We start from the raw sequence: 14,643 nt of genomic DNA, 5'->3' as shown, positions 1-14,643 counted from the left end.
GTATGAATTAAACTGTGTGCCCTTAAAGTAAACATCATGGTCTAGTTAGACTTGCTACAAGACTCTTTCTATAAATTTATAGAAAATGAAAAAGTTGATGGATTGCATGTACAAAATATCTCTCTCCGATAGCAGATCTACTAATTAGTGTGGGAAACAGCAGATAGATTTTCTCTATCACATATATATAATAAAGAGGGTCTTGTAGCTGTGGTCTATCACACATACTGTTGAAACTGTGTGGTGAGGGATCCAGTGACAGTGTAGGGAGTTGGTACCCCTCTTTTTATTGGTAAATTTGTCATTTTCATGTGTAAAATTCACCAAAAAAAATAGCAAATAATGTCTTAGCACCTACCCCCTCCCCCCTTTTCCTGAGGTACCCAGGCTCCCACCCCTTCTTTTCAAAGTATCATGATCCGCTCTTGCTGTGAATGGGTAGATGTAAACTTACAATACATGATTCTATTGTTTATGTTTGCTGAAATGCACAGTCCTAAGAATGATAATTTAGTACACAATAAAAATTGAAAAAGTGCAAGCTAAGTGATATGAAGACTCATAAGGAAAACCTAGTTGTTTAAAGGAGTGTAGTTCCCATCTATTGTCTTTACTTATAAATAGAGTAAAAGCCTTTCAGAATTTCCTTAAAACATTTAAATAGCAGTCTTTACTGAAATCAGACAGGAGGTGATTTATTGATGTAAAAAACCCACCAAATTTACTTTTATTTCTTATTCAGAATCAGATACAGACCATATAACCAGTCATGGTTTCTTTTTTTTGGTGTTCTACTTTTGAGATAAAATTTATATAATTTGTAAGTGAAATTAGCATTTTGCAAGAGTTATCGTTCTTGATTTGCTTTCTTGAATTAGTTGGTTTTAGTGAGAGATAAATGTATGATTTTCTCCAAAGTACAGATATGAATTCAAAAAAGACTTATTCTCCCCAAAAATATAGTATCTAAAAATAGTAAATTGTTTGTTCTGTGGGTTTTTCTAAACCATAGGCAGTGTCTGAATTTTATATGGACTGGTACTTAAAAATTTTTTGCTTAATCTTTATATTTAAAAACATTATAATATCTGTCTACAAAACATTCCAATGGTGTGAATAGAAAGCTTTATATACTTTTATTTAATAATGATGCCTTATTTTTATGTCTTTTTTCTTTCTGCTTGTACTTGTTTATTTATAACAATAAAATATAAAATAAAAAAAAAAGATTTTTCTAATGATTGAAATAATCATTTTGTCTGCTGCTAATTCCAACTAATAGATGTCAGAACATCCTTATCTCACAAATTACAAAGCACACAATACTTGAACCTATGAAAACCATGTAGATCTATGTCAGATAAGATTTTAATCATCACAGGTGCTGAGTGGTCAATGTTTATATAAACAAATTCCATGCTTGTATGAATAAGTACAATGCACATTGCAGTTCTAGATATTGAACTCTGTAAATTTATTTTATACTATTTATGTTGTGAAGAGAATAAAAACTCAAACTCTTTTGTATTTTTCAGGTGGTTGAATCCTCTTTTTCAAACTGGCTATAAAAGGAGGTTGGAGGTGGAGGATATGTACAATGTCTGTGAACAAGATGATTCAGAAAAACTTGGTGATAGATTAGAAATGTAGGGGAATTTGGTTTTACAAATGAGTACATAGTTGTCCAAGGGGGTCAAGGATAAGATACTTTGATTATCTCCTTAATTAAAGGGTTGATTTGTACCAAATTTGTGTGATTCACTAATAGGGAAGTAGCTGAATGATTTATATGATGATATTTTACATGCATTAGCTTTTGGTGTTTTTAGGACCTCAGTAAGATAATTGAAAAATTCTGCCTCATTAGAATTTCCCACTTTTTGGTAAAACATATTTTCAGCATGCATTTACATTAAATGCACAACTTTCCAATTTAAAAGAATTCATTTTGTACAAATAAATACTACCACTGAACTGTGTTTTTTTTCACAGTAAAAAATGATTGTGTAGTATTACAGGCACAAAATAAATTTTTAGCATTTTATTTCATTACAATATTTAAAATAAAGTATAGATCTTCATGGTATGTGAACCTATAGCCATTTTAGCTTACCTGGCCTAAAAGATCATGTGAGCTTTTTTTTGGCGTCTGTCGTTATTGTCGTCGTCATCCGACATTAACTTTTCTTGAAAAATCTTCTCCTTTGAACCACTAAACAGAATTTGATAAAACTTTGTGACAAACGTCCTTGGCATGTCTACTCCCAAAATTGCTTCTGTTATGGTCCCTTGCCAAAAATATATTGCTGCTGTTACAAAAAATAGCACACTAGGGTATCACCATTTTTTTTTGTTTACCTGTATATCTCAAAAACGATAACAGATAGAAGAAATCTGACACATCCTAGACTCTTTGGCTTGAAGAAAACTATCTTCTCTGAAAGTTTTTAGATAATTGATTTACTAATTTTGGAATTATTACCCTTTTTTTTAGCTCACCTGGCTCTTGAGAGCCTCTTGTTTTATTATTTAATCATTTAATTAGTAAGATCATTAAATGTATGCAAACCAGGATGATACCTGTACATGACAAAGTAGAACAAAAGTGTGGGAAATGCCAATGAACCAATCAATTACCCTCATTATCAATCAACCCAACCATTAACAAAGAGATACTTTGATGTGTAATAGTACAAAAAATCTCTAGTAATTTCTCATAAGTGCCACAAAATTGTGGTCAGTTGATGTTTTGGCACTGTAGTTGTTGTTCATATATATATTTATATATATATATATGTGTGTATGGATCTCTGTGATATTGTACCACAAGGTACAATTATTTCTCTGGTATTAGGATAATAACCTGATTTAAAGTGTATGGATCTTTCTGAAATAGTGCCACAAGGTTCCATTCACACTAGGAAGGCATGAAAATTGATTCCTAAGCATTTGAGAATTATAGTCAACAAAGAGAAAAACAATGGAACATTTTCTTAATTAAGATTTGTTTTAACTAAGGGAAGACCAACTCTATTCCCTGAAGTTGACTATAATATTAGCTGTAATATAAATTAAAAATTAGTGTGGTTCCAAAGTTATTTTTTTTATTTTCTTTTTTTGCAGAGAATGGAAAAAAGAAGTGGAGAAATGTAAATCAGGTCGAAAAGGTGGAAAACCAAGCCTGTTAAAATGTTTGATAAGAATGTTTGGTCTAGAGTATCTAATGTTAGGATTCATTGTCTTTATAGAGGTTTGTCATCAGTCATACTTTAATGATCATAGAATGGTTTATACATTTTCAGCCCATGCATCTATTTATTTAGTCTGTCAACCTGGGTTTAGTTATGATTTGAAGCCTCCTATTATGAACCTGAGGTAACATTATCATGAAACTTGGTATACATGCATATTATAACAATTTTTTTAAAATTTATTGTTGCTTCTTGGTCGATGGATCTACCACTAGTTCCAAGGAGGTTGTTTATGGAAGCCCAGACTGCTCATTAGTAAGATGATGTACTTAGTACAAACATTCAGCCATTATCTATTGCCATGTTGTCTTTCCCTATACACTTCTTCTTAGTACAGTTCTTTTGATATGATGATCTGAGATAGTTTTATCTACCAATAGTTTTCCATCTCACTACATCTCAATCTTGTTAAGTAGTGTTCTTTGTAAGAATCACATGAAATCTGGAAAAATGTGATACACCCCCAAAAAGGCTACATATTTTTATTTTTGTAATTAAGTTGTTTTATGGGTGTATATTATGAAATGTGTAATTATTCATCCCAATCTGTATGCTCTTAGAAGATAATCAACATTTAAAATCCAATAGATTTTATTGTGTTTGAGTGTCATTTACAGAGTTATCTCCAATAATTTTGATATCTACTAAGAACACAGGTTATATGAACAACTGAATTCAGTCATAATTTTTGTTTTCTATGGCAGTTCTAACAAAATGTCAAAAATAAAAGTATGTAGGCATGAATCATGTTTTGTATGATTCTTAGCTGGAGTCCTACTTAAATTGTTTCCATGATATTACCTATTCAAATTATTTAACTTGTCAAAAAACCACATGAAAGCATTTTTGCTCTTAGGATTGTTGTATACAATAATTGGCAACCTACCATTATTAAAGACAGTTTATGGCCATGTAAAGACAGTACCAGTACTTATTGGGGTTACCTGTACTTGTATTTCTTCTATATTATAAAGTGCTGTAAATAAAATTGTAAAATCTTTTGTCTTAATCTATGTAAACATGACAATGATTTCTTCGAAAAGCAAAAAGTGACTGATGGTATAGGTAAATACAGACAAAACTGATATCATTTATTATCAAAGTAAACTGATTCTCTGTAGAATTGTTTAATGAATGATGTCTGAGTTCCCAAACTGCACTATGTCAAGGCCATCAGTCATAAATATTTGCAGAAATTACTGATCCACTCAAGGATTATGCTGTGCAAGAGATGGGATTTTCACGAACACCTTATTGTGATTGATGAAAAAGCATGAAGAAATTTGTAAGAGAAGAAACAGTTTTTCATATGATTAAGGCAATTTTAATGTCTTTAATCATAACAAAATTTAAAGAATCTAACATTGCTGAGATTTAAAAAAAAAAACATCTGACATGGAAGGATACCATTTTAAGTTCTCTAACAAGGCTCTTTTGAGTTCAAAACATTGGTCTTACCTCAGTGCAGTCTTCATTGTAAACTTTTTGATTCTTTGCTAAATACTAATGGCATTTTCATCTTTTAAAACATAAAATCAATAACATTTTCCTCTAAAACACTTGATGTTCATCAGAATTTACCCAACTGATAATGTGAAGTATGTATACAAGTAAAAGCAGAATTATAATATGACTTGCTTCAAAACTCTAAACTTTTCATGCCACTTGTAGGCTGCGTCTATTCTAAAATATGAAGAAACAAGTCCTATTAGAATTGAAATAAATCATGGAAACTCCATTTTATCATTGTTTTACCATAGGCTGGCCATTTATGTCATTATTTAAATCAGTGCAACATTTGTGGCCAGCTCGTGGTAAAATAATGATAAAATGGAGTTTTTGTGATTAATTTCTTAATATACTTCTGGACTTAAATGACTGAAACTTGGATACCTCAAACATTTTTGTCTGGTCACGTCAACTTCCTCTTAATGAGGTTCGACTACATATCAAGCATTCAGAGATGGGGTAATTGTAATTGTTAATCAGCTGTAATCGATTACATTTCTTCAAGTAATCATTAATCAGCCAAAATTCTGATTGCATGTAATTTAATTTAATCAATTACTTTTCAAAATATCCAGTAATTCTGATAACTTTATGATTACATTATGATTACAATGGAAATATTAATGCCACATTCCTACCAGACCAATGCAGACTTAAATTTAAAACATTTCAAAGATTGATGATGATTAAGTACAGTAGTTCTTAAAAATTCAAGTGAAAGTCACTAATTATACCCCAAGCAACATAGTTGCAAAGGGTATAATGTTTTTGACTCGTCCGTCTGTCAGTCCGTCAGTCCATCTTCAGTTCTCTGGACTATTTTTCTAAATGCTTGCAGATATTGATATTGACATGATTTTTGGTATATAAGTTCACCATGATAAGTTATAGGTCAAGGTTATGTTCCGTTCTGCTCTGATGAATTTTACCGTACTTACGGGCCTTGAACTTAGCAAAATTCACAGAAATAACAGTTTTCTGGACTTTATTTCTAAACGCTTGCAGATATTGACATGATTTTTAAGATTTGAATTCACCATGATGAGTTACAGGACAAGGCTATGGTTGGTTCTGCTCTAATGATTTTTACCAAAATTACGGGCCTTGAACTTAGCTAAATTCACAGAAATAACTGTATTTCTGACTTTTTCTAAACGCATGCAGATTATGACATGATTTTTGGTATATAAATTCACTGTGATCAGTTATAGATCAAGTGTACGTTTTGTTCCACTACAATAATATTTACTTTGGATTAACTAAAACTCAAAAGAAATCACAGTCTGGAGTTTTAAACTACCATTCTGAGTAACAGAAGTTAGTTAGAAGATAAAGGTCTAAAGCCTAAAAAAACACTCTTATTCATTTTTTTTTATCAGGGTCCTTCTACATCTATTATTTCCCTTACGAAGAAATCTACTTTAGTATCCAACATGGGGACGCGTGGGGTATGTGAGTGCGCTCACTAAGGTTCTTTAATGGTTATATTGAACTTGTAAATATTTTATAGATCTATGTGGTTTAATAAATTAGTGAAGGTTAATACACTATACATTAAAAAATATTATTAACCAACTTCCTACAATATGTATAGAAATGCATATCCTTTATGAACCGAAAATTTCGACAACTGGTCATTACGAAACCGGAAATTCCTTCAGCCGGTCATTGCGAAATCACAGCCGTGCATTACGAATTTCAAAACAGGATAACAATACAGGGCCATTATGAACTAAATCAAAATGGCTTACACTTCTCAAAATAAGTGACAACTTTAAGAGTGACCTAATAATTCAATTAATTAGATTAGGATAAATTATTTAAAGTTGCTGAAAGATGGTACTGGGACTAATTATATTGAATTATTATGTATGTTTAATCTTGAGCTTTAAATTTATGATTTTTAGGGGGATTTATACCTCGGGCATATTACAGGACCAATATGGAAAAGGCCATACATTAATACTATAATATTACCTGTTAAATTAAAAGAATTTAAGGCCTTATAAAAAATACAAGTTACATCAACAAAATGTTCCATACCATTCAATTAATTCATAGTTATTTAAAATTCATTGTAATCAGATGTAATCATGACTACTTACCAATGTAATCATTAATTTAATCAATTACTTTAGAATTGCTGTAATCATTAATTTAATTTAATCATACATTTGACAAAGTAATTGTAATTTAATCAATTACTTTGAAAGTGATCGAACCCATCTCTGCAAGCATTTCAAATCTAGATGAGAGTGTATTCTGATGGTCAAGTCAAAGATACAATACTTTATGCTTATTGACTGACTATGAGGGGAAAATAAACATACTTTTCCTCAAATATACAGTCAGTAAGTGTTTTATTATTCCGAAAAAGACAATAGACACAAATTTATGCCAAAGACTGAAAGAGACAACATACTAGATCTCAGGAAATTAGGAAGTCCATATACCTATTCTAGAAGTCACATACCCAGTCATCTGACTGAAATTTTATATCTCTGGACTCAACCTTGAATATCAGTGAATGCTGAAAAAATCTGAATGAAGTGTTAAAAAAAACCTAGTCGATCTCATAACAGCAATGAAAATTCTGCCAAATATAATTACGTTTATGGTGAAATAGTTCCAGAGAGGGGAAATAGTTAAGAAAATTTTGACCGGTCAATAGTCTATAGGCATGCAACTCATCAGAATAGTAAAATCATTAACATAGAGGTATAATACTGAGGTATAATAGTTTTCTTTGTAAGGTCTTTCTTGAGAGAAGTTGTTAAGTTGTTTTACATCATTATGTTCCAACTCATTATGTCAGTCAGCACTTGATAAAGAAATAATTTTGTTAATTATTTACAGGAAGGTACCAAGATAGCACAGCCTCTTTTGTTGGGTCAACTGATCCGTTATTTTACTCCAAACTCGACAGTGAGCACAACAGATGCCTACCTTTATGCCATGGGAGTGAGCATTTGTGCCATAGCATTAGCCATTTTTCATCACCCGTACTTTTTTGGTGTACAGAGAATAGGCATGCAGTTACGGGTAGCTTGTTGTAGTCTTTTATATAGAAAGGTATGTGAAATAAAAAGGTAAAAATACAAACTCAGTCGTAAAAAAACAATAATCTGATTTGATTACATAATGTCATTTAATATTTGCCAGCTGTTGTGTACAATATAAGGGAATCAATCTCTTTGAAATTGAATAAAAATGTGCTATACCCAAAAAGGAAGGTTGGGATTGACTTTGGAGGTTTTTACTGAAACCAATTAGGTACCAGAAAGAGGCCACTTTAATTCTGGTCAAATTCTTATCCTGTATCATATATCTAATCAAATTTCAAAGCTGTATCAAATTTATATGTTGTATCTGTACTTGCCACAAATGTTTAGGGTTCAAACTCTGCAGTTATATCAAGCTGTATTCTGTGAAGCATTTTATTTAAACCTGCCATATTGTCCTTCATTTCTTACAAACTGTTTAAATGTCTTGCACAAGGCAAGTAATCTTTATGTTGCTCTTTTACAGTCACTTCGTCTTAGTAATACAGCGTTAGGTCAAACCACGACAGGACAAATAGTCAATCTGATGTCTAATGACGTCAATAGATTTGATACGGTAGGACTTGTTCTAATGTTAAGAAACCAATAAGTAGTGTATTAAATAAAATTATACAACCTCTGCTGTCATTTTGGTACTAAGCCACCCCCTGCTAAGGGAGCAACCATTTGATTTTTAGTGGGGGGGGGGGCGGTAGGATCAATTTATCTATCTTTCCTTTTTGTTAGTTCTTGGATATTTTTAATTTGCTTTCGGAAGGTTATGCTTATTTGTTAATATTAAAAATTCTGTGTTTTATTTCAAGAAATTTTCACAGTTCGAGTTCCTTGGTCAATAATTTGTTTTCATCTGATTTCATAGGATACTTTCTTCATGCTGAGTTTGGAACATTCTTGAATTTTAATCAGCACTATCTTAGATTAAAATTACTTAATTACTGATGACATAAATATTACCTGTAATTAACTAAAATGACACTTTTTCTCTAATGATAGGGTTTAAGTTTTTCACACCTTTTATTACCCAAGCCGACAATTTGGCTGACGAGTTCGAGTCAGTGAGGGTTATTCTCTAAGATTTTTTACCGAAGGGACAAACTACTCACTTCAAGTGTTTGAGAAATCCATGGTTATTTATATTGATTATATAGGAGAAAAGTTTGGTACTTTGAATTGTGTTAAAGAAATCCTGGGTATTTGAGCCTTTTGAGTTCGAGCAAGTGAAGTTTGAACAAAAAATATTGTGGCAATAATAGATCCTGCCTTTTTAAGCTCATTTGGCCATAGGCCATGTGAGCTAATGCCATCACTTGGCGTTTGTCTTCTGTTGTCCTCATCATCCTCCTCTATATCTACTGGACCATTAAGTACCAAACTTGGTAAAAATGCTCCTTGGGGTATTCTGCATATAAACAATTTTGAGATTTTTGATCTGTTGAAAAACATGGCCACCATTACTAAAAGTAGAACATAGGGGTCAGACAGAAGTTTATTGCACATATTGTATCTCCAAAACAGCTCAGTTTAGCCAAATTCTGACACATACAGAAGTGTTCGACATGATAAGATCTATCCTGGGTGTTTGAGCCTTCCGAGTTTGAGCAAGTGATGTTTGAACAAAAAATGTGGCAATAAAAGATCCTGCCTTTTTTAGCTCATTTGGCCATAGGCCATGTGAGCTAATGCCATCACTTGGCATCTGTCTTCTGTTGTCCTCATCATCATCCTCTAAATCTACTGGACCATTAAGTACCAAACTTGGTAAAAATGCTCCTTGGGGTATTCTGCATATAAACAATTTTGAGATTTTTGATCCGTTGAAAAATGTGGCCACCATTACTAAAAATAGAACAGAGGGGTCAGACAAGTTTATTGCACATATTATATCTCCAAAACAGTTCAGTTAAGCCAAATTCTGACACATACAGAAGTGTTCGACATGATAAGATCTATCTATGGTCAAACTTTTGTTTTAATCTGATAAGCCTTGTTGGAGTTCTTGCTCTTTTTCCACGTTTTTAGCTCACTTGACCGGATGCCATGTCAGCTATTGTCATCACTTGAAGTCCGTTGTTGTCTTCGTCCGTCGTCGTCGATAACAATTTTTCAAAACTCTTTTTCTCTGACACAACTTGACCAATTGGAACCAAACTTGGTATGAATGTTCCTTGGGGTATCGTGCATAGAACTAATGTGGAGATTTTTGATCCATCGAAAAACATGGCCGCTGTTACTAAAAATAGAACATAAGGGTCAGACAGTAGTTTTTCGCATATATCTCCAAAACCATTAGGTTTAGCCAAATTCTGACAGAGTGAAAGTGTTCAGCATGATGATATCTATATAAGGTCAAATTTTCATTTTGATATGTTAAGCCATATTGGAGTTATTGCCCTTTTTCGATATGTTTTTGCTATTTTGAATGTTATTTCTTTCAAAAATCTTCTCTTCTGACACCACCTGACCAATTGGAACTAAACTTGGTGTGAATGTTCCTTGGGGTATTGTGCATAGCATTGATATGGGGATGTTTGACCCATAGAAAAACATGGCTGCCATTACTAAAGATAGAACATAGGAGTCAGACTGTAGTTTTTCGCATATATCTCCAAAACTGTTAGGTTTAACAAAATTATTTCTATAGCTGAAATGACCCTTATTATAAGGCCTTCAAAAGTCGTCAGGGATCAAATTTGTCAGGTGACTCCTGTATTAGTTATTGCCCTTGAAAGATGAAAAATGAGTTTTTTTGTTTTTTTTTTAATGTTTTCAGCCAATATCTTTAAAACTATAAAAGAAAGATACTTTCTATCACTGAAATGATCCTTATGACAGTCCTGCCAAAGTCTTCGATTCAGGCGATTCAGGCTCTTGGTTGATGAAAAAACTTCTCCTCTTTTTCATAGATTTTCATGAAAAGCAATCGCCTAAGAACTAAGAAATTAAATTTGAATTGTCTAATTAAATAGATGACTAATGACAATCAATACAAATTTAGTCTTTGACCTAGAAGCACTGAGAGATGTTTATAGCTTTCATCCTAATTTTTGGAAAATTATGAAGAAAAAAAATAATCGTAGTTGATGTAAAACTATAAAAGGAATACTAGTAATTGTTTTAAAAAAATATGAATATACTCTGACAGGTTACACCTGCCTCACAATATATCTATATTTACAGGCAGCAATATTTCTCCATTACCTGTGGGTTGGTCCAGCTCAGGCCATTCCAGTATTAATCATTCTATGGCATGAATTAGGACCATCAGCTATGGCAGGGTTTGGTGTTCTCTTACTGTTAGTCCCTGTGCAGAGTTGGATGGGAAAATTATTTTCTAAATTCAGGTAAAACTGTGTTTAAGGACAAAAGAATTATGTGTCTTTGTTTATAAAAAAAACCCTGAAAAATATCAAGTATATTTTAAAAATCTGTGCTGAAGAACAAAAGAACTATGTGTCTTTGTCACAAAAAAACCCCAAAAAAACAAAAACAAAAAAAAATGAAAAAATATGAACTGTTTAAAAATAGTTTTGGTAGAAATGCCCTGTTAAATAAGGTCTATTTCATTGGAATTTATATCTCAGAGATGTTTGCCATAATGGATTCTCTGTAGTTCCTACACATTTTGACTGCAAATTATGCTTTACAGAATGTGAGTCTCTCCATAGTACCAATGTTTGAACTCACACAAGTTTCAGGATCATTTCCATAAAATATGACAAAAAAATGGAACTGATCTCGTCATTAAAGAAAGTTAAGAACGTTCATGAGAAGAAGAACACTCATATGTAACAAATAAAAACAAAAATGCTGTTATGTATTTTCAGGCATAAAACAGCAATACATACTGATGAACGAGTAAAAGTTATGAATGAAATAATCGCTGGAATGAGAGTTATAAAAATGTATTGTTGGGAAAGACCATTTGGCAAATTGGTAGAGAAGATCCGGCAGTGAGTCTTTTTCTATGTAATACAATATGTGAAAGGCAAAAGAGGAAAAAAAAAGAAAATAACTGGCACATTTTTTAACATTACAAAGCCTAATTAGTTGATTGATTGATTATGTATCTTATGAATGGACACATAAAAAAGTAACGAGCATTACTGAACTGTATAGGCTAAAGTTGAGGATGCTTAAAAAATATGAAGCACATGGATTCTATGGAAAAGTAGACAACAACTGTACAGACACCACACCAAATTAAAAAAAAAAAATCCAAATATGTTTTTCTATGCATTGTTTTATTTGTTTGTTGGAGAGGTGGTTTTGTTATGATTATCACCTAAAAGGTGATGATTAATTTCCTTTATGGAGTAAATACTTTTTTTAGTCTTACAAAATTATATCATTCAATAGAGGTAAAAATCTGAATAGATTTTCATGATGAAACCATTTCTCTGTATGATGATTGACTTTGTTGCTTGCACCACTAACTCCTCTTAATGATTTGTCATTTTAGTGGAAAATATGAACAAAGGAAACTTTGACTACATAAGAGGCATGAAATGTTAATTTTTTTTTTCGAAAACATGTTTTGTTAATTATAACCCCACTCAACAAGTGGGTGGTATTTTGGAATCACTTTGTCAGTCATTCTGTCCATACAAATTTTATTGCACATATCTCCGCTCCGAGTTGATGGATTAATTTAAATTTGGTATCTGGCTTTGAAAAGATGGGGCATATACTGTATACTTAGTGCAACAGCACGTGGAACATTATATTTGTAAAGCTAGGGTATATTTCACAATGAGATGATGGTGTAAAATTAAGTTTCTCCCATTCTATGCCATGGTTAAAAATGCCTGTGATTTTTACCATCGGATTGTGAATAAATTTCAGTGAGATTTTTCCTGCCATTTTACATTTCCAAGTTTTGTGCAGCTTTCATGGGAGAATCAGATTCTCCTTCAGTGCTTTTGGAATTACAAGATTTCTCCACTGAAGCTTATGGGTTGAAATCTAAAATTTAACTACCGTATTTTGGTGTGTATACTGCGCATTTATGTATTGTGCACAGTTCAATTTTGAAGGTCTTAATGTGTGAAAAAAGCCCTTTAGACTTAGGTTGCAGTAAAATTTTGTAAGACAAAAAAAAAAACAAAACATTTTGCACTTGATCAGTCAATTTATTTACCTTGATGCGGTATTTCCTGCAAAAATGTGAAGGACAGAAACTTCTATGCAGACTAAAACATCATGTAATCATCAAAACTACATAAATTGGATAATTTTAATTTCGAAGCCTAAGAAAGGAAATTGTAAGAAACAATCAAAATAAGTATCAGAATAATCATTTTCAGCTGTAAAAGCATTTGATATTAAAGGAGGGTTTGACAAAAAAGGAATTAGTTACTTTTTGGTTTTTTGTTGTTTCATATTAATTTCTAACCATGCTTTATAAGAAGGAAATATTGTACAACCTTTGTATGAGACATTTTATTAAGTCATTTGAACATGATTTAAAGAAAATATCACTAAAAATTTAATACTTAAAGATGTATTTGATGATTAGATAAAATGTCTTTCAGTAACATTTCATTTCTGGTTTGTCTGCTTACATTATGCAGTGTCCTTTCACATACCAAAATCTTTAATTTCGTGGTCAATTCTTATGTATTGATGTATAATACACACCCCCATGTTCTGGAAATAATTTCTATGTAAAAATGTGCGCATAATACACACCAAAATACGGTATCTTAACTGGAGAAATCTTCTAATCCCCTTGAGATTGAAGGAGAGTGTATGTGTAAGGTGAGACGTCTTAAGTTAAATCATGCAATTTCTTGTGAAACTGACCTCTGACCTTTAAAAAAAAAAAGAAATAACAACAGCAAATAATAAGGAAAATAAAAACTTATTTGTTCTGTGTAATATCTGAAAAAAAAAAGACAAAAACAAAACAAAAAGACAAACTTGTTTCTGTCTGGTTTCGTGTAGGCAAATTCCTTTATTCATATTTGTTTTCATCATATTTAGGTATAAGCTGTTGATAAAACATTTCTATGGCAAACCCATTTTGGAAGGTTTGTAACTTACAGCATAATCATACACATCTCAGATGCTGTTGCATGCTGTATATAATATAATTTCAGAAATATTGACTAAGGTATTTTTGATTTTATAAAATGTACAGTGATATATACAGAGTTTACAAACCTTTTTATAATGTGTTGGTGAGAAATAAGGCCAATTGAAATAAATTAGTTGATTGTCATTCTCATGTGTTCATCTGTGTTTCATTTCAAAAACAGGATATTTACTATTTATTAAAGGACTCAAGTCTTATAATCAGTTCTGACGTTTAAGTAGCAGTTTTTATAAACATCAGACAGGAGGTGATTCATGCTTGTCAAAAACCCACGGAATTCACTTACAACAGTTTCAGACCACATATCCATTCTTAGTTTATTATTCTGTTGTTGTATAGATTGTGTATGATATTGGCATCTTGCAAGAGTCATCTTTCTTGATTTGGTTGATTTATGTGGAATTTCTAAAAAATACAGGTCTGAATCCAGAAAGGGCTAAAATTACATACAAATATAGCATATTTAGACTGAAAAAGCATTGTTTGTTGATGTTTTTTCTCCACCACGTCAACCATAGAGAATGTCTGAATTTTATATGAATTGGTACTTAAAAGAGTATTTGGGAGACAAGACCCTACTTAAGAACTAATACTTTTAGCTGAATAGACAAATGGGGTTAAAATTTTCAAAAAATAAAGTGGACATTGCTTCAAATATCTGAGATGGAAAAAATAATGATAGTCCTGAATTATCTCTGTATTGTGTTGAGAAGGAGATACTAATTTA

The 14,643-nt window shown here is 31.8% G+C and overlaps 1 protein-coding gene across 8 annotated transcripts in view; it reads left to right on the top strand.

Annotated features, from left to right (window-relative positions):
- Window positions 1–14,643, top strand: part of LOC148625354 (ATP-binding cassette sub-family C member 4-like) — a 107,262-nt gene that overhangs the window by 14,265 nt on the left and 78,354 nt on the right. For all 8 annotated transcript variants that reach the window (XM_088568822.1, XM_088568827.1, XM_088568821.1 and 5 more), the window contains exons 2-7: window positions 1,536–1,646; window positions 3,124–3,250; window positions 7,617–7,832; window positions 8,289–8,378; window positions 11,000–11,163; window positions 11,647–11,772. In XM_088568822.1, coding sequence (XP_088424948.1) covers window positions 1,536–1,646; window positions 3,124–3,250; window positions 7,617–7,832; window positions 8,289–8,378; window positions 11,000–11,163; window positions 11,647–11,772 — 834 coding nt within the window. The remainder of the gene's footprint in view (window positions 1–1,535; window positions 1,647–3,123; window positions 3,251–7,616; window positions 7,833–8,288; window positions 8,379–10,999; window positions 11,164–11,646; window positions 11,773–14,643) is intronic.

This window comes from Perna viridis, chromosome 2 (genome assembly GCF_037379345.1).
Source record: "Perna viridis isolate PV_CMFRI_1.1 ecotype Kerala chromosome 2, ASM3737934v1, whole genome shotgun sequence".
Classification (NCBI taxonomy): domain Eukaryota; kingdom Metazoa; phylum Mollusca; class Bivalvia; order Mytilida; family Mytilidae; genus Perna; species Perna viridis.
The sequence above is the reverse complement of the archived record's forward strand: the minus strand, read 5'-3'. Positions and strand labels throughout refer to the sequence as shown.